This window comes from Fundulus heteroclitus, chromosome 9 (assembly GCF_011125445.2).
Source record: "Fundulus heteroclitus isolate FHET01 chromosome 9, MU-UCD_Fhet_4.1, whole genome shotgun sequence".
Classification (NCBI taxonomy): domain Eukaryota; kingdom Metazoa; phylum Chordata; class Actinopteri; order Cyprinodontiformes; family Fundulidae; genus Fundulus; species Fundulus heteroclitus.
This window is the reverse complement of record NC_046369.1, coordinates 27,009,810-27,037,583: the sequence shown is the minus strand read 5'-3', so window position 1 is coordinate 27,037,583 and position 27,774 is coordinate 27,009,810. Positions and strand designations below refer to the sequence as shown.

The 27,774-nt window shown below is 41.9% G+C and overlaps 1 protein-coding gene across 3 annotated transcripts; it reads left to right on the top strand.

Annotated features, from left to right (window-relative positions):
- The first annotated feature begins 153 nt into the window (after positions 1 to 153).
- cbarpb (CACN subunit beta associated regulatory protein b) lies at positions 154 to 26,341 on the top strand. Of its 3 annotated transcripts, XM_036141366.1 has the most exons (11): positions 154 to 379; positions 2,251 to 2,701; positions 3,232 to 3,305; positions 10,640 to 10,788; positions 15,018 to 15,076; positions 15,981 to 16,143; positions 17,987 to 18,158; positions 18,289 to 18,441; positions 19,069 to 19,312; positions 19,797 to 19,986; positions 21,485 to 26,341. In XM_036141366.1, the coding sequence occupies exons 3-11, from the start codon at positions 3,258 to 3,260 to the stop codon at positions 22,998 to 23,000; spliced, it is 2,694 nt and encodes an 897-aa protein (XP_035997259.1). In that variant the 5' UTR covers positions 154 to 379; positions 2,251 to 2,701; positions 3,232 to 3,257; the 3' UTR covers positions 23,001 to 26,341. The 3 variants fall into 3 exon arrangements, with proteins under 3 accessions (XP_035997259.1, XP_035997258.1, XP_035997260.1); XM_036141365.1 differs by lacking the exon at positions 2,251 to 2,701; XM_036141367.1 differs by lacking the exons at positions 154 to 379; positions 2,251 to 2,701; positions 3,232 to 3,305 and having other exon boundaries at positions 10,643 to 10,711.
- The last annotated feature ends 1,433 nt before the right edge of the window (positions 26,342 to 27,774 follow it).

The following is a 27,774-nucleotide window of genomic DNA, read 5'->3' as shown; positions in this document are numbered from 1 at the left end:
TTTTATAATATTGTTCCAAATAATGCGAAGCGTTTGCTTGCATTTGTAAACTGAAAGACCATACGCTACACACCCTCCTCCGTGAATGACGTATATAAGATACACTGGTTTACTTATAGCCTCTCAGGCTTTCCCCTGGCTGTGCTCCAGCTGTGATGCGCTTCGGGATAATTTGAGAGACCCTTCATCCCTCAGCTTTACCTCACTGTCTACGTCACGTGGTGCGCCTCTGACGGGGCGGTGGGCGTGTCCTAAACGGTGGGGTTTCATTCATAAATACTTATAGCTTTAAAAAGACCACATTAAAGTGCTCACAGGAGTGTTTTGTGTTGCTGCCTTCGCCCCTCCGCCTCCCGTATGGACCAGGCTGGTCGAGTAGGTGAGTGCTGCCGTAGCCGCTTTGTGTGTGTGTGTGTCTGTGTGTGTGTGTCTCTCTCTGTGTGTGTAGCCCCTTCAGATCGTGAGCCGAGCTGCTGTCTTTGCTCAAGCCTTTCCACCGGACAGATACAAAATCAGATGCGCTTGTGAGATATAAGCTACATCAGAACCTCGCTGCGCCCATCTGTATAAAATGATCCAATAATTTCCAAAGCAAAAACAAATGAGATTCCTCTGCGTCTTGCAAAAAATGATCAATCGGCAAGAGGCACGCTGTCGCTTTTGCTCAAGCCGAAATCAAGCATTTATAAGTGTTATTTTTTCCCCCCATATCTCGCTGCTAATTATCTACTTTACTGGAGATATTGTGGTAATTGGAACACAAATCTAAACCCGCTGTGAAAGATGCGCAGTGTGAGACCGGCAAATACAGCTGGTAGAAATTGAGATTTTAAGCTTGATGGGATACGGTATTGCTGGGACCCCCGTGTCTCTCCATCTGCTTTGGCAACTAATCAACAGAGCTATTTTCAGAGTTTAAAACACAGCAAACCCTCACAGTTCATGATACAGCTCCCCTATATCATAAAATAGCCAATCTCCGTATAATCTCAATGCCTGCCATCAGATTCTACTATCAATAACGAATACCCATTATTTTCCATATGATCTAAGAGAAAATTTATTTCAGATCAGTTGATGAAGGTAACTTTTTTATTATTATTTATAAAGATCTTCCCCGTATTACATTGTGTTGTTCTTAAAACTCAACCACAACATCCACCCATTACTATCCCACTTGTTTGACAATGTGCTGCGGGGGCAACAGGTCCAGGAGGGAACCCCAGACATTTTCCCAGTGACATCCTCCAGCTCATTTCTGGGGGATCCCAAGCTGCTCCCAGGCCAGACAGTATATATAGTCCTTGAAGCCGGATGATAGAGCTCCTCAGCCTATAGAAGGCTGAGCCGGGCCACCCTCCAGGGGAAGCTCATGCCTGCCACTTTCATTTGGGATCCCGTTCTTTCGGCCACGTTCTGTACCGCAGCTCAGTGGGTAGACTAGTCATCTTGTAATAGGAAGGTTGTGGGGTAAATTGCAGCTTCTCCCTGTCGCATGTACCCTGGCAGGGCACATGTGACAGGGCCTACCGATCTGCTTATCGGTGTATTAATGTGTGTGCGTCAAAGAGTGTGATTGGGTGCATGTGGATGTCGTATAAAGTGCTTTGAGTGGTCAGCATGACTAGAAAAGTGCTATATACATTCAATCCGTTTACCTTGTGACTACTGGGGAGCGTCGGAATGTGAATGGACAGATAAATCACGAGCTTTGCTTTTTGGCTCAGCGCTTTCTTTCACCCCAGCAAACACAGTTCTCTTAAATGTTGTGATGCACCGATTGGATTTCCTGGCCCCAGATAAATTATTCATTGACCAGTTGATTCATTTTCTAATTTTTGGTTTCCTCAGGACAATAAAACATCCAAGAAAATTAGATAGAGCTATTTTTTTAGAAGATTATTCAACATTTTGCATCAAAGATATGACCCTAATGTTTGTCTGTTTGTTATTAAGCTGTAATAAGAACACCTAAATACTTGCTGTTGAAAGCTGCAGTGATGAACTGAAAATCGTAGGTCCTTACTTTCGCTGCATTTATTGCATACTAGTAAAAATCCGATTTTTCAGTGTTTCACCAGCCGATCACAAACGGTGTCAGAAAAATGGCTTATTCCGATCTCTGGACTCATACCTAATCAAAGGCATCAGGACAAAGAAAACAAATGCTCAAAATAATCTTGTGGAATCCAGGTACATCATGTCAATAGTGGCATAATAATAATCATTCTGTTATCTGCCTGTTGCCAGCCATGCAGCACTTTTGTCCTCTTGCTCCGGGGCCAGTGGGCCACCCCTGAGGGGGAAGCACTGATTCTCTGGCTCGGTGGACTGAGGATGCAGCAACGGAGCTGAGGAGGAGAGTCCTGACACACACACACACACGCACACACACAAATCCAGAGCTGCTGCTGCTGCTGCGCACTGCCCTCCATCAGGGTAAGATCACTGGGCTGGCAGAAAGCAGGATGTGGTGCAGCAGTATACTGCAAAGGAAAGCGTTTCGGTCCCGGTCTGATGTGTTTTCCAGAAACAGTTTTCCTGCTCACTTGGTATAGCTGCGTATGGACATCAGCTGGCTGGCAGCGGGGGGAACTAGGTAACAGATTAAAGATTGTGTTACTGAAGTTGAGCGCTGCAGTGATTGGCTGGCAAGCACGAGGAGCTGAATGCTGCTGGCATGTTGCTTTTTCCTCGCTGGGTGAGTAGCTTCATCTGTGTGTGGGTGTTTGATGCAGCAGTAGTTGTATTAATGGGTGTGATCTGGAAGAAAGGAAAAAAAATACGAGGCAGTTGTGTTTAAAGAGCTTATGTTTTTCTATGCTCTGCGGGGAATAGATCCAGTTCTCAGGCAGCTCCAAAACTTACGGCCAAATAGCTTCAGCTTACAGACCCAATTCGATGCTTTTGCATCTGCAAAATAAATAAATAAATAACAAATGTTTAGGTGCTTCTGCCTCTTTTTGCTGTGTTTCTCTATTTTTCAAGATGCATTTAGTTTTTTTTTTTTGCTTTCACTTATACCTGCCCTTAAAATTGACAAAGTTATGGCAACAGTTACATTCTAAGGAGCCACTAAACTCCTTTCTGTCAGACTGCTTTTGGCTGACATGCCTGGATTTATTTCCTCAGATAAAACGGCACATTTGGGGGACTGACTTTGTGATTTGAAAAACAGCTCCAGTGACAGGCACTTCCTTTGTGTACTTGTGTGCTTGTGTTGTCTCTCAGGGGGGACTCTCTAATTGGCTTGGACCATGAGCAATGAGTCTACCGTCTGGAACATCCTACCAGAAAACTCCACAGTGAGTCTACTTTTCACCGCCGGCCTGTTCTCTAACCTTCTGTAAATGTGCATGTATATGTGTGTGCGCGTTATTTGCAGATCACCACCAGAGCCGTACTTTCTCCCCATATTCTCTTCTGGTCGATTGACAGGCTAATAGAGAACATCCTGACCTGGGCCTGACATAATTAAATCTCTGATCTAATCTCCGCTTTAATTTCCCTTTGCAGAGAAAATATGGCGTGATGCAAGAAGGTAGTAGACATTAACACTTGCTGTGGTGTATCTTGTAGAGCTCAAGCGATCATCAGTCTGATATCCAAAAGCCTGCCATGTTTATACAGGTTCATCTTAATAATGAAAATATCCCTGAAAAGGCAGAATCCGTTTCTCTAAATCAATTGAAACTTATACATAGATTTATTGCACAGAAAAGGATGCATTTTAGGCTACAATGTCTCTTAGTTTCAGGGAAATTATGACATAGATAATGAAAACCTGAAATAATTTTAGAATATAACATAAAACCAGTAAAGACAGGGATCTTCCATACAAAAATGTTATGTAACTACCGAGTGATTACATACATATGGAGAAAACTGAAGGAGGGAATTCACAGAGTACGAAATTCAAGTATATTAATGGAAAGTTGAATGGAAGGAAAAAGTACAGTAGAAAATAGGGCAATAGAGTAGATTGCAAAGCAAAGCTGATTCAAGAGTTTGGTTGAGATTTACAAACCGCAAATTTGAGCTGGAGTCAGAGCTTCAAGGGCCACCGCACATAAACAAATCTAGGCCACAATTGTTGTATTCCCTGAACTAGCTTCAATGTCAGAGTTGTCTTACCTTGGCTAAAGAGAGAAACGACTGGACTGCTGCTCAGTTGTTCTAAGTCAAGTTTTCAGATGAAAGAACATTGTATATTTCAAACTGTGGGGCCGTTTCCAAGGTTTCACAGTCTAGGAGAAGTAGCGTGAGGAGCCACAGAATCAGATTTGCTTGAGGTCCAATGTGAAGTTTCCACAGTAAGTGATAATTTAGGAAACCATGTCATATGCTGGTGTTGGTCGGCTGTGTTTTCTCAAGTCCAAAGTTAGCTCAGCTATTGAGAAGGAAAGTTTAATGAACTTCATGCTTCATTTTACTGACCGGTCTTAAGGAGATGCTGATTTAATGTTCTACCAGAACTTGACGCCTGCCCACATTGACAAATGTACCAACACCTTCTTTAATGACCATATTATCACTGACTGACTTAAATCTCACTGAAAGTCTGTGGAGTATTGTCAAGAGAAAACGAGAGGTATCCGACTCAACAATGCAAAAGAGCTGAAAGCCCCAATGCACTCTGGCTTCCATGCCACACTGCATTATTGCAGTGACAAAATACAAAGAGCGCATATACTGAGGTTATACAATTATGTGAAAAACATTACTTCTAAAATGGCTCTCATGTAATAATTTCATATCTGAGAAACAATTTTTGGTTTTCATTAGCTGTCAGGTAAAACCCTGTCGACAAAAAAGTATTAGTAGCAAAACCACAAGAAACACAACAACAATAGAGCACACACACACACACACACACACACACATATATATATATATATACATATATATATATATATATATATATTAAATATTAGATATTTAGCATAGGTATTTGGATATCTATGCTCTGAATCTCCTTACTCTAGATTTTGATGGTAATTTAAAGACCACACTTCAGGGTTTTCCTTTGACTTATTGAACTAATATGGACACAGATATTTTAAAAATGTAGAAGGTTTTTATGATGTCTCTGTTAATTTATGGGCCCATTTGGACATCTTCATTAAAGCATTCACTGTGTTTATGCAGACCTCTAATATTAGTTGGAATAAAGAGATTTAAAAATGTGTAATTTCCATATATTTTCACTCTTATCAAGAGAGTGTACTCAGAAATAGTAAAACCTACTGACAAAAATAGCTAAAGACCTTAGTCACTTTGTGATTAAAAAGGAACTTTTGTCCTCCTCTTTTGTAAAATGTCCTGATAAATGTGTGTGAAAAACACTTGGTAAGGGAATTAAATTGTAGCGTACACCTGTGCTGCGTGTGTGGGTAAATCCCTCAGCTGTACTCCATCCTGTGAGAATTTCCCCATTGCTAACGTGCACCTTAGACAGGTTGATAGTTCCTGGAGTTTATTGATCATTCGCACAGTTGTGTATATATAGATTCAGTTTATGCAAGCCAACCAACCGGTGGGCTCAAAATCAATCTTTAAAACTGCATGGCTGCTGTGAAGGTGTATCAGCAATAAATCTGCTCTATTATTGATGCAGCTCATGTTGCAAAGTAAATTATTTTGTACAATCTGAAAATAAAAATCTGTCGCAAGAATCAGTTTTGTCACTTTACGTTGCAGCAAAACACTAATCTACAAGATAATGCTGGCTAAGATCTTAAAAAAAATATTGAATTTGGTGTCTAATGTTTAAGAAGACAAGTTCAGAAAACATAAAAATCATTTTAAAATAAAGCAATATACACCAGGCGTTCATTCTGATAGTGTTTACTTAGTCCTTTTAGAGCCTGAAAAGACCATTGCACCAGGCGCGATCAGCAGACATAGATATTGTTGTGCCATCTGCCAGCAGTACCGAATAACTATCAGAAAACAAGATCAGAAAACAAGAGCGTCCTGCAACGCCTCACAGTAATGTGACAGCTCAGCATGGTCGAAGACCAACCCTATCTACAGGGTTGGGGTCACTTTACCAGTTTCTTTCTTTCTTTCCACTGGGCATTGTTGACTCTGTGGGCTCCATTGTTTCTTCTTGTTTATTCATTGCACGCTGACGCAATATCATACTTCTGGTCATATTGTCTTGTTATGTTAAATATACAGAAAAGCACTTTGTTTACTAATGAATAGTGCAAAAACAAAATGCAAAAGGCAGCAATAAAGTCTAATAAGCCAACATGGCCCAATAATTTACCTTATTAGCAAATCTTTGTATGCACAAGAGTGAGCTTCTGGCATAGAAATTCATAAAGTTATAGTATGTGACTAAGCCCCTTTGTATTTTGTACACTTTTGGATGCACAAAATACAAAGTTCTACCACTTACCAGATAAATCATATTCCAATGTAGTGCTTACAGAAGACAGATGTCTTCCATGGGACTTTCCCTGTTATGAACTAAGAAGAAACTACAAAATGTTGTACAAAGACAGAGCAGATAACCAAAAGCCAGAGGTAAAGTGAAAAGGCTCCAAATAAATCAAAATTCTAATTGATTTCAAGATATAGTACAAGCTGGTTTGTTTTGGTTGCAGTCACTCTTGCCTTGCAAAGCTACAGTCCTGGGATTGTATATTTGGGTTCTCTCTGGGTACTTCGGCTTCCTCCCACAATCCAAAAATAGTGATATTAGCATGATTAGTCTCTAAATTACCCATAAGAATACTGTAAGTGTGTGTGTGTGTGTGTGTGTGTGTGTGTGTGTGTCTGTCTGTGTTGCCCAGTGATGGACTGGCGACCTGTCTAGGGAGTTCCTCGCCCCAAGCACTGCTGAATCTTGGCCACAGTTCTGACAGGGTATAAGTGAGCATGTAAAATCTGGAGCAACACAATGCAAACAGATTGTACAGTAGAGCTGTTGTGAATACAATAGTTTGTGTTTAAACAAATAATTTTGGAATGTTTACCATTGAACTTAGAAGCATAGTGTTTTTCATGATCTCTGTTAGCCTTAGCTACCTAGTCTACCCTTAGACTGATTTTAATAAAAAATAAACCTTTTTGTCATTATTAGCATTTTCCACTTCTAAATAGCTGAATGTGATAAAAATGAAAAAGTAATTGCTTAAAACATTGAATGACAGGGTTGTAGAAGGATGGTCAAGCAGTTTTTGAGCAACAATGGAAGTCATTTCAGAAAAGCGAACAGCTCCCCTGAGAAGGAGTCCCTGTTTAGCGCTAATATTCCCAGTGTTAAACAAATCAAGCTCCGACCTTTTCCAGTAATTTGTGGGGATGCTGAATTTGATCTTTTTCCATCTTTTGTAATTGCCATCTATAACCATTTACTTTTACACAGCAATGTTTCAGTTGCTAAGCTAACTGTGTGCACACTCGCTCCTGAATGTATACTATAGTGTAATGCACCAACATAATCTGGAGGCCTGGTAATTTAGCCGACACAGAAAATTAACTTTTTAAAAGGTTTAATAATAATAGTAAACCGGTGTTGCTGGAACAGGAAGTGATTGGATCACACACTTGGAACCATTGTAGGGATAACAACAGGGTTTGTGGCCGAGAACAACAGAGTGGAAGTGATAGTGCACTGAATAAAAGCCACTAGCCTTCTCAGGTGTCACTGACTCTGATGACTGATGGGTGATTCGGATCACTGACAGACTGATCCAAATCACAGCGTTAGTTTGCAGGCTAAAGGCTGATGGGGGAAACGTAGTCAGTTCTGAGGTCATGTACAATGAGTCAGTCCTAGGGTGAGGTTTCCAGAAGGGCCAGGCAAGGGGCGAGAGAATCGGTAACAGGAGGCACAGTCTCAGCAGAAGTTTCAAAATGGGCAGAACCGGGAGACAGGTCCGAGGTCCAGGCTTGGGTCATTCTCGAGAGGCAGGAGACTCCAGGCCATGGCAGAGACAGGCAGGAGAATCGGGAGATAGGGAAGGTAATCAAGGAATGCTGGATGGAACCTGGAATATATAGTGCTCATCCCAGGTTCAGCAACCCCACTTAATTGGAGCTGTCGCAGGTGTAGCTGCTCAGACCTTGATTACTTGAGCAGCACAGGGAGCAGCAGCACAGCATGGCGTCTTGGAGACTAAAAACAGGGTCTTTTCAGGCAGGATCAGACAGAATCATTATATTACAATTACAGCTGACATGATGAGTCTCTCAGGAGTTGTTCGGCTCCTCTAAGTGGCTCTTCTCCATCTGTTTGATCTGACTGTACAGGTGTTTTCCTATGTTCTCAAAAAAGGCACATTATCTTCAGTTTCATTATCACCATTTATTTTACTATTGGCTCTTGCTGTTTTAAGATAAACAGAAGAAACAGCCTGAAACAACCCAACTGCATCCAGATAAATTTCAAACAACTGTCTCATCCAAAAACAGTGAGGTGTAAAAATACTTCCCATATATGTTGCTCAAGTAAATAATAAAGCTTTTACACCTGGTGAAACCTGGTGTTTTACAGCAGACGTTAGCTTGACTCCCCTATAAGACACCTTTTGACTCTCAGATCACTGAAATAACTCTGATTGCTTCTCACTGCAGCACAACAAGATACAGACTCCTGATAGCTACCCTACACGACAGCACTTCTTTGCTGTCCCTATAACCCAGGCAACAGTTCATAGATTCAACTACTATCTGTGGGGTGTCACTGAAGAACACTGATGTTACCCAAAACTCAGATCGACAGGGATCTGTTGTGCTTAGGGATGGGTTAGTTGCAGGTATCAGGGTGTGCCAGGGTTTTAAAATTTGCATTTACTGATTAAATATTTTGTTCCTAAAGGTTAAACCCTGTTGTTAAGTAGCAGAGACAAGGCTGTAGAAACTGGAGCTTTGAATGACGCATGTGTGTTTGCCACAAATGGCATTGTTTAAAACTAGCCCCCCCAAAAAAACACGATTAGACTCTTCTCCTGACACAGCTGGGGACAATAAACAGAATATCACTTTAGCAACATTTATTTATTAAAAAACAAAACTGCTGTGACTGGAGTTAGTGTCACTGGTAATGTAGCACTGGCGGTGGTAGAAATTTGCATGCAGAAGTACATATGCTCAGGTATAACGCTGCCCTTCCCCCACCTATTGCTTGCATTCAGAGCAGAGCCTAAATAATCAGTTAATTAAGATTGGCTTTTTATATTCACATTGTTTTCTATTAAGAAAAAGCAGCAAAATGGTACAATGTCACTTGAAAACCTCTATAAATAAAGATGCCTACATAAAAATAACTAATTGACAAGTCAGACTTCATTTTTCATATAACAAAATCTAACACAAAGGAGTTAAAAGGAAAATGTGGGCCAATAAAACTCAACAATCCAACCAATATCCGAAACTAAGTAAATGAAATAATAACCACCAGCAAACCAGAATATCATCTAAAAAGTAGAACTAAGGAAATGCATTAATGAAAACGAAGAATAAATCACAGATGATAATCAATAGAAAAAAACAAGGTTCTGGAAATCCAAAAAAACAGCAAAAAAAAAAGTTATTACTTTTACGTCAAGGAAAAAGCGATAAGTGCAAATTAAAAATGCAACAGAACTGAACAAAAATAAAATGAGCTGAAATCTGATAAATAACTACCACAAAATAAAGCAGAATAACTGGAATGTATGCAAAAAGAAGGCATTCATTTTGCTTTGATAAACAAAAGCACTCTACGCTGCCCCCAGGTCTTCAGGAACGGCATTCTAAATGTGAAGGCAGTATTTACTGAATGATGCCTCACTGTGAGTTTTAGATTTGATTGTTAGCATTAGGAGACGACCTTTCCCTGAAAACCTTGTGGGTCTGGGGGGCTTTCAAAAGAAAATGTAATAAATAGGTTGGAATATAAACATTAATGCCTCCAATGATCTGCAAGACACCTTCCAATAAGTACAAAAATGCACAAGCAGGCACTACCAGTGTGATGTTATCTCTCTTGGTAATGAACGGGGCACTGCTCAATGTCGAGCTGTGGATTTTCTTTTTCTCTGCAAAATAATACTGACAATAAAAAAAATTCCAAAATGCACAAAAGAATCCAAATTGTGATAGGTAACATTTTTATTATAACTAAGCGATGTATATTATTTCAGCAGCCCTCAGAATAACTGCTGCTTATCTGTTATAAACAAAATAAATAATTTAACGTGTTTGTGTGATGTCTTGAAACTGTACAACTGCTCCAACTAAATTTATCATTCTGCTCCATTGTAATTCTTACAAAAATTGCGAGCTGAGCTCCCCAAGGTCCTAACAGTTTATCTGTCCAAATGCTGAATACAATCTGTCTACAGACCTTAAAAAGCAGCGCATGGAACACGGCCCAGCAGTCCTAAAGCAACAGATAGCCACAAAGAACACAAATTAACAAAAAAAAAAAAAACACAAATTAACACCATTTTAACTGGCAACAGCAAGACTCCACAAGCTGTTGGACTTGTTCATCTGTGATCTTACTGAAAACAAAGAGTTTTACCTTTGAAGGTTTTTTTTTTTTTTTTTTACTTTTTAAGAGTAACACAGTGTTATCCTCTTTTACAGACACAAAACATATAATCAAAGGTGATGTGATTTTGTCTTTTTTACCCTTAAGGAGATCCCATTTGAAGCGGAGGAGCAGCAAGATGGCTACGTGCTCCTCCTGGTGATCCTCTCGATCTTTCTGGTAGGAACACTGGTCAGCGTCTCTGTCTTCCTGGTCGTTTGCCGTCGCTGCTGTCGAGGAGGGCAGTTCTGTGCAAGGTGCGGTGAAAAAAACTTATGTGGTGGACCCACTGTAGATCTATTATTTATTCATTCGGTTTTATATTTTTTTTTATTGCTCAACAGTTTGCTTGAGGCCACTTGTCTGGAGTTATATAAACCTTGAAATGACATGAGACTCACAGTCATAACTGATCAAATCAGAGGACATAATAAAAGCAGCAGCTGTATAATCTAATAACAAGACCCCAGTAATAAATGATAACCTCATAAAGCCCCTCGGTGCTCACTTTTTGTTGACCGTGTTTCAGCGAGGCTGATTAAAGTCTGCTGCCAACGTCGAAGCTCTAGAAGAGGGTCTTTGTATTGATTTTCATTACGATATTTTATGTTATTGTCAGAAGTCTCGGTTATCTACCAATAAACCCCCGTCCAGTCCCTTATGGTGCAGTACAGTGCACAAAAACTCCCATAAACTCAGTTCAGCACCACTCCTACACAGTTTCAGAGGGAAATAACAGGTTAGACTGCAGATCCAGGTGCATGGAAGGTTGTTGACAGACTCTACAGTTGCTAAACCCAGATGTCACAACTGTTCAGGGAGAATCTGGTGCTTTGGAGCTCATTGTGATTGGAAATGGGGGGTGAGAGGAGGTGGACAGCACTTAAGTGGGAAAGGGAAACGTACAGTGGATCTCGAAAGTGTGCACACGAATGTTTTGCTTAAAGTTGAAAGTGAGACCGCGTTAAACAAATCTCACTGGAGAGGAAAAAGCTAATACATCTTTGGACCCTTGGTTTTCAACCTCAACATTTGGTTTTCTTGGGTAGACATTTGTCAACAAATACAGGTGAATCAAATTTACCATACATGAAGCTCAGGTGTCGTCGGATTTCTGTGACATTTACTGATTTGCATCCTTCAGTTAAAGCCATAGTTTTTTAAAAAGGTGGCAAACGACAAAAAGGGTCCAAATGTACGACGGCATCAGTCAGGAAGAGGCAAAGACAAGACCGAGAAACTGGTCAGGAAACCGGCAAGCACAGGCTGTGTTCTGCATGAGACAACCACCCCCCTGTATTTTATATTCTAGATTATGAAGTAGGATTGAGGACAGAAGCGTTTTTCCTCAAAGTTAATACTCAGGCCTGGCTAAAATATTCATGATGTTCTTTTGAAGAATGTGTAAAGGTCTGATGAAACCAAGCTTATGTTTTTGTCCCACTATTCCCGAACAACACTGTGCATCACCTAAAGAGTACCATACTCAGAGTGGAGTAATGATGGTACCGTTATGACCTGGGATCTTTTTTTCCCTTCAGCTGGGACTAAGGGTTCTGTCCAGGTAAATGAAAGGATGATCAGTTCTAAAAAAGACTTTTTTGGCCCCAAACCTGTAGTGTCTGTTTAATGGACACTACAATGTTTAAATAAGAAGAGGGACGTCTTTTCTTAGCATCACAATGAGTCAAAGCATGCATCCAAATTAACAATAGAAACAAATAAAAGCAAGCCAAAGGCCAGAAACATATCAGACAGAGGGTCTTTTAGCTTACCCGAAGAAGGCAATAAACAAGAGATGTCCACACAGTCTAACCGATCTGGAGAACATTCGCAAGTTAGAGATGGCAAATATTGCCAAGTCAGGATGAAGGATGCTGACAGATTCCCACCTAACACTGAGCGCTGAAACCGAATCAGCAGATGCTTCGGCAAACTTTCCGTCTAACAGCGCGGATACTTTTGCCGCCAGTTCACTGGAGCTTTTATTGTTTTACTCTCTCCTCTAATAGCATAGGTTTTCTGCAGCTGAATTATACAAAACAGAAGGAAAGGCACGTTAAATGTGGAAAAAGACGTATTGTTTTTTTATTTATTTATATATATCTGGGGTGTGTAAATTTGAGAGCCAATGTAGTGCAAATACACAAAAACACCTCTATAATTAGGCTTTCACGGAGCCGGATTGTTGTTGTTTTTTTTTGCTGGGAGGAAACGAGCGCCAGCCTACAGAGACGTGTAAGCATGTTAAAGCATGACAGCGCAGCGTGCTCGCTCATTCTACACGGCAGCTGCTTGAATGTCAGGGCCTCCTGCGGCGCTGTTATGAAAACACCTTGTTGGAAGCACTTACGGTATTCAAGGCTCTTTATCTGTGAACGTCTGTGTTTATTCAAAGCAAAAGAACGGCTGACCCCCCTCCCCCCTCACCTTCCTCACCCCTCCTGTCTAACAGCAACACATGTAGCACCATGTACACTTGAGCACACGAGAGCTCTAGGTGCAGATAAACAGGGCGCACACAAGCTGAGGCGTGAAAAGGAGAACCGGACCGACTGGTACAAATGATGAGGGTAATGAGATTTCATAGCAGCCATCGGCGGTGATTAATGTTGCGTCTCAACCCAGCGCTGTGCTGAGGCTCCACACACACACACACACACACACACACACACACACACACACACACACACACACACACACACACACACACACACACACACACACACACACACACAAGTGCAGTCACCAGATCACACTTGTATGGCAAGGCAGGAGCCACAGAGGAAATGAAAGACAAGGAAAAGCACAGATCTGGGTGGATGGAGATGTCCCTCCAGTCACTCCACACCCACACAAGCACATGCATGCAGCTTTCAGCTCTGCACAATGAAATAAGATGGAGGAAAGGGCCTGGGGAGAGATTTCAGTTTCTTTTTTTTTTTTTTTTTTTTTTTTTTTACTCCCCTCGTCTCATCAAGCAAATCCTCTGCATGGGATTTAAGAGGCACTATAGAGGATCAGCAGCTAATAAAGATGGTAAAACAGAGAGGGTTTTAAGAAAATATCCCGATTGTGTAATAAAACCGTTGAGGAAAAAAAAAAACGTTGAGCAACTGGTGAGTGGGCGAAGAAGCTCTATTATGTCTTTTAGTGTGTGTTTTACCTGCAATCTAGAAAGTGGGTTAAAGATCCATTTAGGTTCTCCTAGATCTGAAGGTGACCCTCCAAACCTACTGTACATCCACACAGATTGGCATACAGTGCAAAGGTTACCTCCCTCACGGTCATTACTCTAACTGTATGGTATGATGTTAATATTGAAAAAAATGGGATTGGCTGTTTCACACATGTATGTCCGTTGGAAACGAACCATACTAATATTTTAAAGGTCCATATAGGTGCAATACAGAGCATCAACATGGGTTTCATGGAGCAGAAAATCTGATGTCTGGTTGCCAATAACTGTTGGTGCAAATAGTAAAACTTCAGAGACATATTATCAATAACCTTTTACTTATTATTGGAATGTAAATGCACATTCAAGCGTAGCTACAGGAATTGATGAGGGCAAAAGATGTAAGAAAACAAAACTGGACGTGAAAATGAGTGCATTGCCTTCTTATAACAATTATTCTACAATACAATGTTCTTCTATGTTTTATTCTTTTTCTTAAGTGTGTGTGTGTGTTGGGGCATTTGGCAAACAACTTGGTGCAGTACTGCCTCCAACCACAATCACTCTTTTCAGGTAGCGCTATTTATCTGAATATTTTCTTGGTTTTGTTCTTTATTGACAGGCCAGTACGGAACAGGCTTAAATAAAAAAGAAGTACTAGGACTATTTTCAAAATGTAAGGAGTAGAAAATACAGATAATTGCTTGAAAATGTTAAGAGTAGAAGTAAAAAGTAGCCTAAAAAATAATTACTACACTAAAATATAAATAACCAAAATTTCTACTTAAGTAAGGTAACAAAGTACTTTTACTTAGTTACTTGACACCTCTAAGTAAAAAAACAAAAACACTTCCCCAAATGAAAATCTGACCAGATTGGAATAGTTTTCTCAAGACCTGAAAAATAGGTGTTCTTTATCCAATCTCATCTATGGAGCTGGAGCTATTTTGTGGAGAAAGAGAGCCATACAGCGCTCACTCACGGGGGGCGGAATAGAAATGCACGCCACACTTTTTAGTTTGTTCAATACTATATTGATCTACCACAGGAAACCCCAATAAAATACCCCATGATCTGTGGCCGCCATGGTACGAAAAGTGGAAAAATGTAATTGTGGCAAAGTCTTGTACAATCACCGGTGCAATCGTTTATTCACCGCACCACCTCAGGTACTCGCTGACTAAAGGTGCTGTAGTCAGTCCTTAAACCATGTCCTTTGATTTGTTTTGCAGTCTGGGTGTCTTCATTGTCGGAAACTTTGCAGGTAATCATCTCCCAACGATAATTTGCATTTCTGTTTCCTCCCAGGGCCAACGATGACCCCGAGAAAACTGCCCCTTTCATGGGGGAGTCTCATCCCACCAATGGTAAGTAATCCAGGAACTGTCACAGTCAGCACTGGAAGATCTACAGCCATTACTGTATAATGTCGCATTATATCACCAAGCTTAATGTAACTTAACTTCAAATACGTGTCTTCAGTAATGCTGTCTCTCTAGACAGTTAATTAAGTCTTATATACACAGTCACGCCCAAAATAATTCATACTCCAGAAGGTTTAGGGTTAAAGTAATCTTTTTGTTTGTTCAACCTGCTACTTCTGACAGGATGTAAGATAAAACAAATTTTGGTCCGGATTTAAATCTGACAGAGAATCTGTGGAGAGAGCCAAAGATTAGGGTGATGGCAAAGAGGCCTTCCGAACTATAAGCAATAAATCATCAAAAACCAGTGGGAACACGCAAGATGAGTCCAATTGCTGAACTGCCAATAAAGATTTTGCCCACTGATTACAGCTATTCAAGATAATTTTATTGCAGGAATTTTTGCACATCCTTACTGGAGGGGCAATAAATATGGCCAATATTGTTATCAAATACCCTAAAAGTGAGACACAGAATCAGGCGGGTAACAAATGCCCCACTTTAAATTGATACGGTTGATTCGACTTCAATGTTAAAGACTAAATTCAACTTCCAAGATGATTCAATTCATCCCCATAAGGGCTGCAATGTTTGTCTATTTCATTGGATCAGTAAAACAGTAAAAAGGACACATGGTTGTTTCATAAGTACTGAAAAATGTAATTATCTTCAACTTTAATCAGAGTATGATTGTTGATGAAACAACTGACCAGCTAACTACCGGTCCTATTTTAATGCTTATCTGTCTTCCTTTCATCTTTTATTAAAACTGTTTTCCCCTCAGTCATCTATCAACCTGAAACTCTGGCTCTTGCTGACTTCCTTCTGTCTCTTTACATTTGGCTAGAAATCACTATCAGGGTGGATGAATCAGACTGCCTGTCCATGGCCAGCTCTCACAACCAAGAGACAGAGCGCTTCCTGTCCACCGGCCCCACAGGCCGCCGTGTCTCCTTCAATGAAGCTGCTCTCTTTGATCATGGCAAGAAAACCCAGGAGAAGGGCCGCAGGTCAGACAGCCACCACGTACACTCCGCTGCACTTTTTTTTCCCACTTTGCTTTCGGTTCACAACCTGATTCTTGCATGAAATAGCTGCTTTTTTACTGAGATCAAAGAATGTAAACAATTCACTCTGCCCAACTTTTACGCTAGTGTAGTGCTGGGAATGAATTTAAGATCCATTATCTATGCTGTGGACACAAAGAGCTCCTGCTCTTTCGGGTTTTTTTTTTTTTTTTTTTGTCCTACTTTTCCCTGAAAGCCCCTCAGCCTGAGATGCATTTTATTCTACAGAGCCTAACTTTGAGTTGTGTTCGGCCGTGAGGGCTTTGAAGCCACAGATCTTAGTTTGTTTTTTACGCAGCAATAAGATGCAACAATGCTGACTTTATAACAAATGTACGGCACTTCCTTTAACTTGCACAAGTATGTATGTTACATTGCAACCACAGTCCTCAGTGCATTTCTTTGTATTTTTTTCTAATAAGGTTTTTACAAATAAAAACCTTAAAAAGTATTTTTTTATTTAACCCCCTTGTGCCACTTCACACACCTAGAAAAAAAAGGAAAACATTTTTGCCCATTCTTCATGGTAACATGAGCAAAATAGACTAAAACAGCCTCTTCTTCTAGACAAAATAGACTTGTTGATCGCATTTGATTGCATTGCATCGCCTCTGTCAGTCTGCCCCAGGGCAGCTGTGGCTACTAACATAGCTCACCACCGTCAGGGTGTGAATGTGTGCGTGAATGGGTGAATGACTGATTGTAGTGTAAAGCGCTTTTGGGTCATTGGACTAGTTAAAACGCTATAGAAGTACAAGCCATTTACCAAACTATTAAGATCTGGACTTTGACTGGGCCACCTAAACACATCAATTGGCTTTCATCCAAGTTCAGGGTCTTTTTCCTGCTGGAAACCACTAAGTGTCATGCAGCTTCTGACAGGTTTCTTTTTACCAGGTGCACCCCTCATTTACCTCTGTCTGTCTTCACATCAAATGTGACCAGTTTCTATCATTTTGCTGCTCTGAAGCCCCTCACTGCCACTGCCGTGGTGTCATCATGGGGATAGTGTGTTCAAGGCGCTGTGCAATATTAGTTTTCGGCCACATATAGCTTATAGCCCAAAAGAGCGCCTTATTTTACAAATGTGTGTCCTCTACAGGGCTTGTGGCAAACTGCAAATGGGACTTCTTATGCGTTTCCTTCAGCAATGGCTTTTTTTCTTGCCACTCAATAAAGCCAGAATTGCAGAGTGCTCCACTAATAATAGCTCCCCTGTCGACACATTCTCTCACCTTAGCTGTGGATCTCCTCAGCTCTTCAGAGGTAACATGAGCCTCCTGGCTGCTTGTCTGATTATTCCTCTCCTTGTCAAGTCTGTCGGTTTACTTGTTAGGTTTGCAGTTGTGCCATATTGGTTTCGTCTTGAACAGGGCTCTGTCAGGCTTTCAAAATGGCTGTCTGTTCACTAATGTCCAGATCTCGGAAGCCTTAATAGAGGTGCTGCGTTAAAACTGAAATTAAATTACACTTAGGTGATCTCTGTTAACTAATAGCTGACTCCTGAAGGCCTATGTTTGCACTGCATTGGTTTATTCGGTTGCACTACATCTAAGGAGTGAAACTGGGCCTTTATTTTGGGTTGACAGAGTAAAGGGGACTACATTTTGTTCGTCTTAGCTTGAAAACCACATATCATTTTTCTTGGACTTCACTATTGCTTACTACTTTGTGTCAGGTTACCGTGGATTGTGGTTGCAACGTAACAAAATGTAGAACATTTGAAGGTATATGTAAGGCACTGTACATCGTCTGCTGCAAGCACTTATTTCCCCGTGCGCCTCAGGTACACTCTGACCGAAGGCGACTTCCACCACCTGAAGAACGCACGGCTCACGAACCTCAACATCCCCCCGCCGGCGCTCAAAATAGTCACGATTCACGAGTGTGACTCGGCAGAAAACACCATCACTGCAACGACGCGGCCTGTTGCTAAATCAGCACTTTCCATATTCCAGGTTAGAGACGTCAAATCTGCTTCGTAGGTTAGAGTTTCACTCCAAGAAAGAAAAATAAATAATAAAATCACACATGATTTAACCAACGCAGAACAAAACAAGTAGCTATATTTTTGTGCTTTCCTCTTAGCCGATGCTTTGCCCCCTGCCTCAAACGCCGCTGATCAGCTTAAGTGTGAATCCCAGCTGCGCCCTCCCTGGGGATGCCCTCAATTCTGTGGTTGACACCAGCTTCTGTGACAATTCTGCGACTCTTGGCGCCAAGGAGTCAAGCTCCAGCTCTGTAAGTAGCTTCAACCTAACATTAAGTGTAGGCAATAAAAATACTGTCACCAAAAAACACACACAGAGTAAGGAGATAAATGCTGTCTGAAGACGTTAGAAAGAAACAACAGGCAAATTAGTATAATGAAGGTCCACATGATGCAAACATGGATCACCGGTCGACTGATGAATTTCCAGCTTCCCTTTACATCACACAATACGAAAAGAACGATCGCTGAGGAGTAAACGTGAAAACGCCCCGTCAGAGAAGGGCTGTCAACACTGCAAAAACGGAACTAAAAATAAGTAATATTGTCTTGAAATAAGTATATCTGTCCTTGATTTGAGCAGGTAAATAAGATGATCTGCCAATGGAATAAGATTTTTACACTTGAAATAAGAACAATTCATCTCCATCATCTTATTTCAAGTGAGGTATATCTAATTATCTTATTTTACGGGTGAAAATACTCATTCCATTGGCAGATAATCTTATTTACCTGCTCAAATCTAGGACAAAAACACTAATTTTAAGAACATTTTTCTTATTTTTAGATCCGTTTTTGCAGTGAAAGAGGTTTCCACTCACGCTGCTGCTATCGGCAGCTTTTTGTGCGCATGACCGCATTTCTGTGTCTTTGCTTAGATTGAGATGATTCGAGCGAGGCCACGGGACAGAGGCAGCAGTGTCAGCGTCGGAGAGGCAGCGCCGGCGATGGGAAACAGTGGCATGGGCCCCGCCGGCGGCATGGCAGGAAGTCCGAGGCCTGTCTTGCAGTTCTTAACTAAACTGCGGCGCCATGCCAGTCTGGAGGGGGCCAGTCCCTACTTCAAAATAAAAAAGTGGAAGCTGGACAGCAGCCAACGAGCATCCAGCCTCGACACAAGAGGTAATTCTAATACATTATGTCTGTTCTGTTGCATCAGTCAATGTTAATTTATTTATTTATTTTTTTTTCTGTAGATTGGTCTTGTTATTTGCCTGTACTGCAGCTTTGCCAACATTCTCTCATGGCGAACAGATAGCAGTTTAGCAGGGAGCTCCAGCGACCAACTGTGAAATGCCTTTTGACTGAGCTGGATGTACACACTGAAGCATACGAGACAGATGGCTCAGTGACGTAAACTTTGGCCGTTCCAAATCATTTTCAGCCCTTGACTTAATCCTCCCCGCCGCTCACCTCATCCACCATACACCCACTCCTCCCGGTTCTTCCCAGCGCTCTTTTTTTTTTTTTTTGTCTTGCTCCAAAGAGATCACAAAATCCCAAACAGTCGGACAGAGCTTTCGGCCGAATTAACCCGCTACTTCGCTCCTGCTGTCTCGAAACTTGTAAAACTCACTGCTCTTTCTCCGTATTTGGTGCGTGCCAGGCTCTCCGAAGCGGAGGCAGTTCCAGCGCCAGCGAGCCGCCAGTGAGAGCATGGACCAGGACGACAATGACCATCACCACATAGACCTCATCCAGTACATCGCTCGCACCCAGGACGTCCCCTACTATCAGAGCCAGCCCACCACCCGCCTCCTGTCACCCCCATCCACACCACCCCCCTCCCTCGGCAGGTATCTTTAATTCCCTTGCCATTCATCCTGTCCACTGCTTTGCTGCCTTGCAACCATGTTTTATTGCAACTAGAGAAGCTATGGTGATGATTTACAGCGAACTTAAACTCTGCGTCTCAATACTCCCCCACTAAACTGCCTGGTAAGTTCTCAGAAGGCCCAGTTTCAGACATATATGCTCACACATTCTGGAAATAGGTGCAGTTTGATTCAAGGGTTTTTCAGGTCAGGAAAAATATTTAAAACACATTTGTATTTCCAGACTTTATTTCATTTTTCATTGCCTAAAGCTGTATTTATCTATTTATGTGTTCAATCATCCATCCATCCATCCATCCATCCATCCATCCATCCATCCATCCATCCATCCATCCATCCATCCATCCATCCATCCATCCATCCATCCATCCATCCATCCATCCATCCATCCATCCATCTATTGTGGATCCATCATCATATATCCATTTGTTTATCCTTTATTATTACAGTCTAGAATTTAAAAGGTTGCACATTTGTTATTCAAAATACTCTAAATGATACGCTATAGAAATAGCTGTAATAAGTTCACATTTAAGGCATACATTTTAAAATTGGGTAGAAAAGTATTAAGAAAAAAAAATCTGTCTGGAAAAGTTTGGAACTTAAGCCTGAATTTGTTTATGTATATGGATTAAAAACAAAATATGTTGACTGTTCCTTGTCTTTTTTAGAGGAACAGTTTTACTGAGATGTAATCAGATCACAACACCACACCGACTTACTGTGAAAATAGTATTTCAACATAATCCAGTCAGTTGAGTGTCAAAGTTCCAGTAAACAAGAGGTCTTTTAAACCCAATTTCATGTTTCAAACAGGATGTTGGGGATTCCCGGAGTGCTCTTCCCTCCCCCCTGAGTGGTGTGGAGAATTGGGACACAGAGTTTATTTCTGGCATAAAAACCCATTCCATTGCTGACATGGCTGGGTAATTTCACAAGGTCCTCAAACATTAGATTGTTTTCTATCTTTATATCTCAGTTATACAATTTGAGTTTCATAAAATAAAAACAATGCTCAGTACACAATTTTTGATTTCCAAGAGTTGAACATTAAATAAACGCATCAACAATGGTGCTTCCTGTGTTTGCTTGCTGATATTGTATATTGTGTAATGAATTTATTGGAAGCTGCCATGAGCAAAATCGTTTTATGAGGCTCCTGCTCAGTCACTCAAGACATATTATGCTCCATGGTACAACCTTTTTTAAGACCGACAGCAGCGTATTATCGTAGTTCCCGTAGCTTGAGAGATCTACCTCTCAGAGGACATTCAGCTGCAGCCATTGCAAGCCATAAAATCATTCTGTGCACTGTGAACATAGCAATGTCTCAGAAAACCGTGTTTCATAGGTCAATGCTCTGACACTGACACTTGTGTTGCACCTGTGTTCTTGTTTCTCCCATTTTTTTTATTATTACATTTTATTTTGTCTCCCAATCCCTGTGTCCACACTGCAGGGTAGAGGTAGAGGTGGTGGTGGAGCCCAGCTGCAGCCATGGCGGGCCAGAGGTGATTGGCTTGTCCCCTGATCCCCAAGAAGAGACCCTCTCTTTGGGGAGGAGGGAAGGTGGCTATTCCTCGGACTCCTTTCAACCCCCGGATCCACAGTCATTGTACAGAGACATCTGGACGCTGCGTGCATCACTTGAGAAGTATGCTGCTTCTGAACAGAGCAGCAACAACGACAGGAGCTCAGTTTGCAGTGATGCTGACAGTGTTTGTTCGCTGGGTGGACACACTGATGCTGATAGAGGAGGACCTCCTAGTTACCCGTCCCAGGACTTGGGGGACGAGGTAGACGGTGGAGAGGAAGACAAGGACTTCTTTGCATATACGGACGAGAAGTTGGGAATACTAGAGGCAAGAAAGAGAAAACATGGTAGCACAGAATCAGAGCGTGGGGGTAGTGATGTAGAACCAGGTACTCGTAAACTGTTGCAGATGGACAGTGGCTATGCGTCAATAGAGGCTCCATCTCGAGGTCCAGAGGACCTGAGATTGTTTAGCAGCAGCAGCATCACTGGCAGCCCTAAAGACCAAACAGCCCACGAAAAAAGACATCATTTCACCAATGCAGGGCGGAAGGGCACTATAGGCGATAGTTTTGAGTCTGATTTGTTTGAGGAGGAGCCTGAGGAGGAGGTGTCGCTGGGTGCCAGCGGAGGAGTTTCCATCGAAATAGGTGCTAGTGCTTTAAGCTGGCTGCCATATGGTCAAATGCTCACCCCTCGAGAGGCTGTGCAACCTCCAACTCAGCCGATGACCCTTCACCGGCGCGACTACAGCATAGATGAGAAAACAGACGCGCTCTTCCACGAGTTCCTCCGCCATGACCCCCAGTTTGACCTGCAGGAGTCGCCAAGAAAACATCGTTCCCGAATTCACCTTCGTAAACAGTGGCAGCGGCACAAGCAGTGGAGCGACCCTGGAGTCAGACACTTTCAGTCCTCCTTTGAGAGACACCGGATCCCTCTGCGGAGGGGGGAAAGCGTGAACTACCCCTTGGACACAAGCTACCACACTACATTGCCCCGCATAGTCAGTGCACCTGACGAGGAGACCAGCGATGGTACTGGCAGCACTCCTGACACCCCGAAGGTTGAGCCAACTGAGTCAGAAGGAAAGGACAAGAAACTCACTGTCACAGACTCAGAGGATCACACAACTTCCTCTCTTCCACCTCTTCAACCCTTCTTATCTGAAAAAGACAGAGGGCTGACTGAGCAACTTGACACTCAGGAGGAAAGCAAACAATGCGGGCACCCTTCTGAACCCCCGGAGGAGTGCTCACCCTCTCACCCGCCTGACTCGTTGGGTTATGGTCCTCAAACTATCACAGCAGAGCTCATGGACAAACTGACAGCTAACCTGGATGACAGACTGTACACGGCCCTTCGCCGGACCAAGGACACAGCTGCAGAGGGTGCAACAGTGACGGCCACACACGCCTCCCCGGACCACAGCCCAGTGTAGCAGGGCTCCAGTCATTCGCTTTGTCAGCCTCACTTTTCCTAATACAAAATGTTCATTGATTTCAGTTTGCCGTCAATGAGTCCTTGGCTGGTGCATGGCTGGACTGGTGAAATTTCAGAGCCAGGAATAAATCCCGCAAATTATGCTTTGAACCAGTCCACGGCTGAAACCTACAAACCATGAGGTCTAAAAGAAATATGCCCATTGCTAGCATTTTGAAACTGTTTAATGTTAAGATTTTTGGGGTTTTTAAATGAAGATGATTAATTACGGGACTCAATAGATTAGCAGAGTAACATGTCAAAACGTCACACTTTACGGGTGTCTGCGTTGTATTTAGCCATTTCTGTCTGGATTCAGTTTGTGTCAGCTATGATGTCTTTCCAGTAAGAATACCTGAAGGTGAGGGCAGGCACAGCCTCTGCTCACTGATCCACTGTGAAACCAGGTGCTATTAGACAAGTGGAAAGCTCTCAAACTGGGTACAACAGTTCCTCGCCAGTCATAGTTAATTAAACTAAATGATTGATTAAAATTTTAATTAACCTGTCAAAACCCAATCAGGCAAATTAATCTCCATGCTGGTTAATTCTAGGTCACTTTAAACCTTCTAGGAAAAAGCATGAAAGAAGTTCAAACAGGTTGTTCAGGAAAAAAAAATCAAGAAGAATCGTAAAGCTTACAACCTTCTCCAAGGTAAGGCGAATGTAGAATGTATTCTTTTTGAAGGGAAGCGGTTTTTATTTCCCTTTGCTGAGCCCATTCCTCAACTTTGTTGCTGATTGCTTGTTTACTTTTTGTTTTATTTAACGGGTGCGCATACATTTTAGGACACCTGGATAACTCAAAGGACAATTCAGAAGCTGTCAAGGCGTGTATGTAAGACCTCAATAAGCTTTTAGCACTTCAAGCATCGTTGATATGACGTGTCTCTGTTGTGGCAGGAAAAGTAGACCGTTTTGTTTACAGATTTACAGCCATCTTTTAGACACGTACATAAAAGCTACTGAACTTGACGGGTATTTATGGTGACTGACCTTTTCAAATCAACGCCATGCTTTCAAAATGTCATTTACCTTTGAGCACACACCCACCGATCATAACCTTATGACCACTGGCAGGTAATGCGAACAACTCTTGCTTAAACTTCCAGGCCTGGGATTTAGACACCTTTTCATCCTCTGTTTGTATTTTGTGAAAGGATCAAGGTGGTGAGGGGAGTTTTCGTCAGCCGACCGCTTGTACTCCCCCGACTCACCAAGTTAGGTAGGCACAGTTCCATGTTAGCTGACTTCTTAAAGAGTGAGCGGCTATAAGCAATTCAAGCTGGTATCTGTGGCCAGCTGGTTGGTGGATGTTAGCCAGAAAACACACTGAAACCACCTCTGTGCAGTTTGACCCATGTCGTTTCTAGCCATTAACACGCAGGACAAAGTTGCTTTGAAGTGTGGCGAGACAGAACAAATCACTAGGCTCAGCTGAGTATAGTCTTTTCAAACCGCACACCAGAGATGTGTTAGCCCCTTTTGAAATCTCTGAGATGTTATGTTGACCCTGCAGACCTTGTTTAGGTTTTTTTCTTAATGGCCCAAGAAAGCTGAGAGAGCGGCTGGTTAATGTGTGTTTTTGCCAGAACAGCTTTTTAAGGGCAGTTTATTATTATCTGTTCATCATAACACCTGAAGGTGAACCATTAAACAGTAAGTGGAGATTTTGTCCTAGAAGTTGGTGTTTTAGAAGGAGTTTGGCCAGTGATGCATAGGCATGTCTTGGCGATGAGGTCAAAGCATCTCCAAAACTGCAGCTCTTGTGAATCAGTCTTTGCCTGTATAGGTCAGTATCTATCCGATGTGGCCTAAGGAGGTGAACTGGCCACAGGGAAGTGTCTCATTAAGGCGGGTTGGGAGAAAAGGCTCACCTGTGCGGCCCAACCCAACACGCAAGCTACTGTTACCAAAACGTTTGAACATTTTAATGCTTGTGCAGAGAGAAATCGGTGAGGATACACCGTGCACTGAAGTTTGCCTCGTTCGAGGTGCCCATGCTGACCCCAACACCAAAACCGCCAACAATGGCTCATTCATGTGGATTTTGCTTTGAGATCTACCACCCACACACCATTGCTGTGCACCATGAGAAAAGAGAGAAAGCAATACAGTATGTTATTAATCCCGAGCATCTTTGTCAGCTTGATCATAAACTGGTGATGCCCATTACATTTTCCTCAGATGGGCTGTAGAGATCCCCGTCTCTCCGATGTGGGGCAGGGAGGAGCATGGCAGAAGACGGGGATGAATATCTATCATGAGAGGAGGGGGGGAAGTCCTCCATGCCTCAGTCTTTGAGGGTGTTGCCTTGCAGTAAATGCAGGAGGCTCCTTTCTCTATTTGTTTGGGTGGATGATAATAGCTCTGTCCTGTCTGCCCAGATTAGCTCTCCCCCTTCTGCATGAAAAGGGTCGTGTGCCAAAGTAGGCAAGAGTAGACTTCCTCGCCTGAATGAGATGAAAGGAGGTGCATGGAAATAAGAGAGCGGAGGGCCTTATGATTGTTGCTCTCTCCTTTCATGCACGTCACAGGCATATTGAACCATCATCTCCCAAATATGTTATATCATGAGCAAGAAGGTAATACGATAACACGTACACCAGTAGTGTAAAAGGTTTCCTATGAGAGAGGAAGACCGCTGTTTTTCCTGCACTTCAAAAGCCTAAAACATCTCTGGTCTGAGTCAATGGGAAAATACAGTTTAGAAACAACAAAGAAAATGGCTGTATTGATTAGGTGAAACAGTGCAGATGTAAAAAAAAAACATTACAGTTTGCTGTGTATTCAAGCACAATATTGCAAGAGCTAGACTAAATCAATGTTCTTCATTAGATTTAGACTGATACTGTAAAAGTGAAGTAAATGTTGTTTGTATACAATCAGTAGCCTGTCAAACGCATTGGTGCCATAGCCACATGTAGGACTGCATGAGCGTTACCATTTAACAACAGAATCTCTATTGTTTCTCAGACTTACGGTACAAAGCAATCAAGTCCATCATTTATAATCATTGTTGAAGGCAGAGACGTTTTAGCATTTTATGGGAACCACTTTTTAGAATCAAATGATGTAACCCATTAGATTTTGTGAAATTTATCTCTTAAAAAAGTAAACCTGTATTATTTGCTTGTTTGTAAACTGAATTTCTTTAGGGGAAGAAACATGACAAGCTGCCATAGAAAACTTGCTTCTGTTAAGTTGTATCTGTTTGAGCTTGAGGGACCAAATTGTTTATTAAAGTGTTATTTTAGGCTTGTTTTACAATCTGTGAATAAATGAATGAACCAAAGCTGACCAGAGTGTGCTACTTTATTTCAAAGGGAATGGCTGTGTGTCAACACAGGGGAAAAAGATAACAGCTCGGGCTGCTTCTCACAAATCTCATTTCATTTTTCCCTCTGTTGCTTTGGCTTATATTGATTTTTTTGTCTCTCCTTATCACCTCCCACAAAATTAACTGGGGAGCAAAGCCAAATAAAGTCCGTCATCAACAAAGGGGACTTCTCAAAGGGTTGTCTTCCTTGTTGCCGCCTTTCCTAGTCAGATGGAGAGTTTAACACCTTCAGATAAGAGCAGCTTAACACAGCCACACGATGAGATTTTATTCAGATGGTGACATGGCATGGTTTAAATTAAATCATATTGAAATTCTTAAATAACACCTCAAGTTATCAAAATCCATTGAAACATTAAACATGCTGACATGTTACGTTGGCTAACTTTTATCTATATCTACCCCAGCTGATTGGGATTTTGTGGTAAACTGGTTATTGGACAAATAATGGGGCCTCATTAAATGTTAAAATCTACCTGCAACTGTGCTGATTTATTAATGTAAAACATTAATCAAATTATGTCTCCAATGCCTCCCAGCACCACAAAACTTTCCACCACTATGTGTCAAAGAGCTCAATGAAATTGCAAATTGGTACTTTTATCTCAATTTCACAGCCTCAAACTGAACCTGTTAACCTTTCTTCCCCCCCCCCCCCCCCCAGACTGTAAGACACATCTAGAGGAGACATGCTTACTTTTCGCATGATGTATTCATGGTGATTTCTGACCATTCTTCCAGAAGCACATGAGTGAGATCAGGCACTGATGTTGGACAAGGTGGTCTGACTCACAGGCTGTGCTCTAAGTCATCTAAAAGGTGCTTTAGCAGCTGAAGCATTAGGGACAAATGGCCCAACTCCAGAAAAACAGCCCCTCTGGACTAAACTTTAGATAATGTGGTACTTTTTTTTCTTCTTCTAACAACTGCTAAAACCCAGACTCGTCCATTGCATAGACAAGGAGGCATGCTTTCAGCCTTTTAGAAAACACAACCCATTGCTCTAGAATCTGGTGACATTGTGATTTTCCCCATTGAGTTAAATATTGTACTTTGCATTGCACATGGTGTTAAATGGCAGGAATACAGCTTCTGAATCACCGAAACCATGAAGCTCTAAACATGATTCATGAGCAGATCTGAAAATCGCATGAAGATCTGAGGTCTACACTGTGCTCATGGGTCAACACATCCATTACCCCACCACATACCCTTAACAAACCCTTTGTTGCAGTCTTTCACACTTACTTTCACATTGTTAAAATACAGTTGATGGGGAATATTTAGTAGCATGGTAATGTGCACACTGGACCTTTTGCACAGGTGACTGCCTTTCAGGATACTCTTGCAAAATTGAGAGAACTTCTGACAGCGACCCATTCGTTCACAAAGG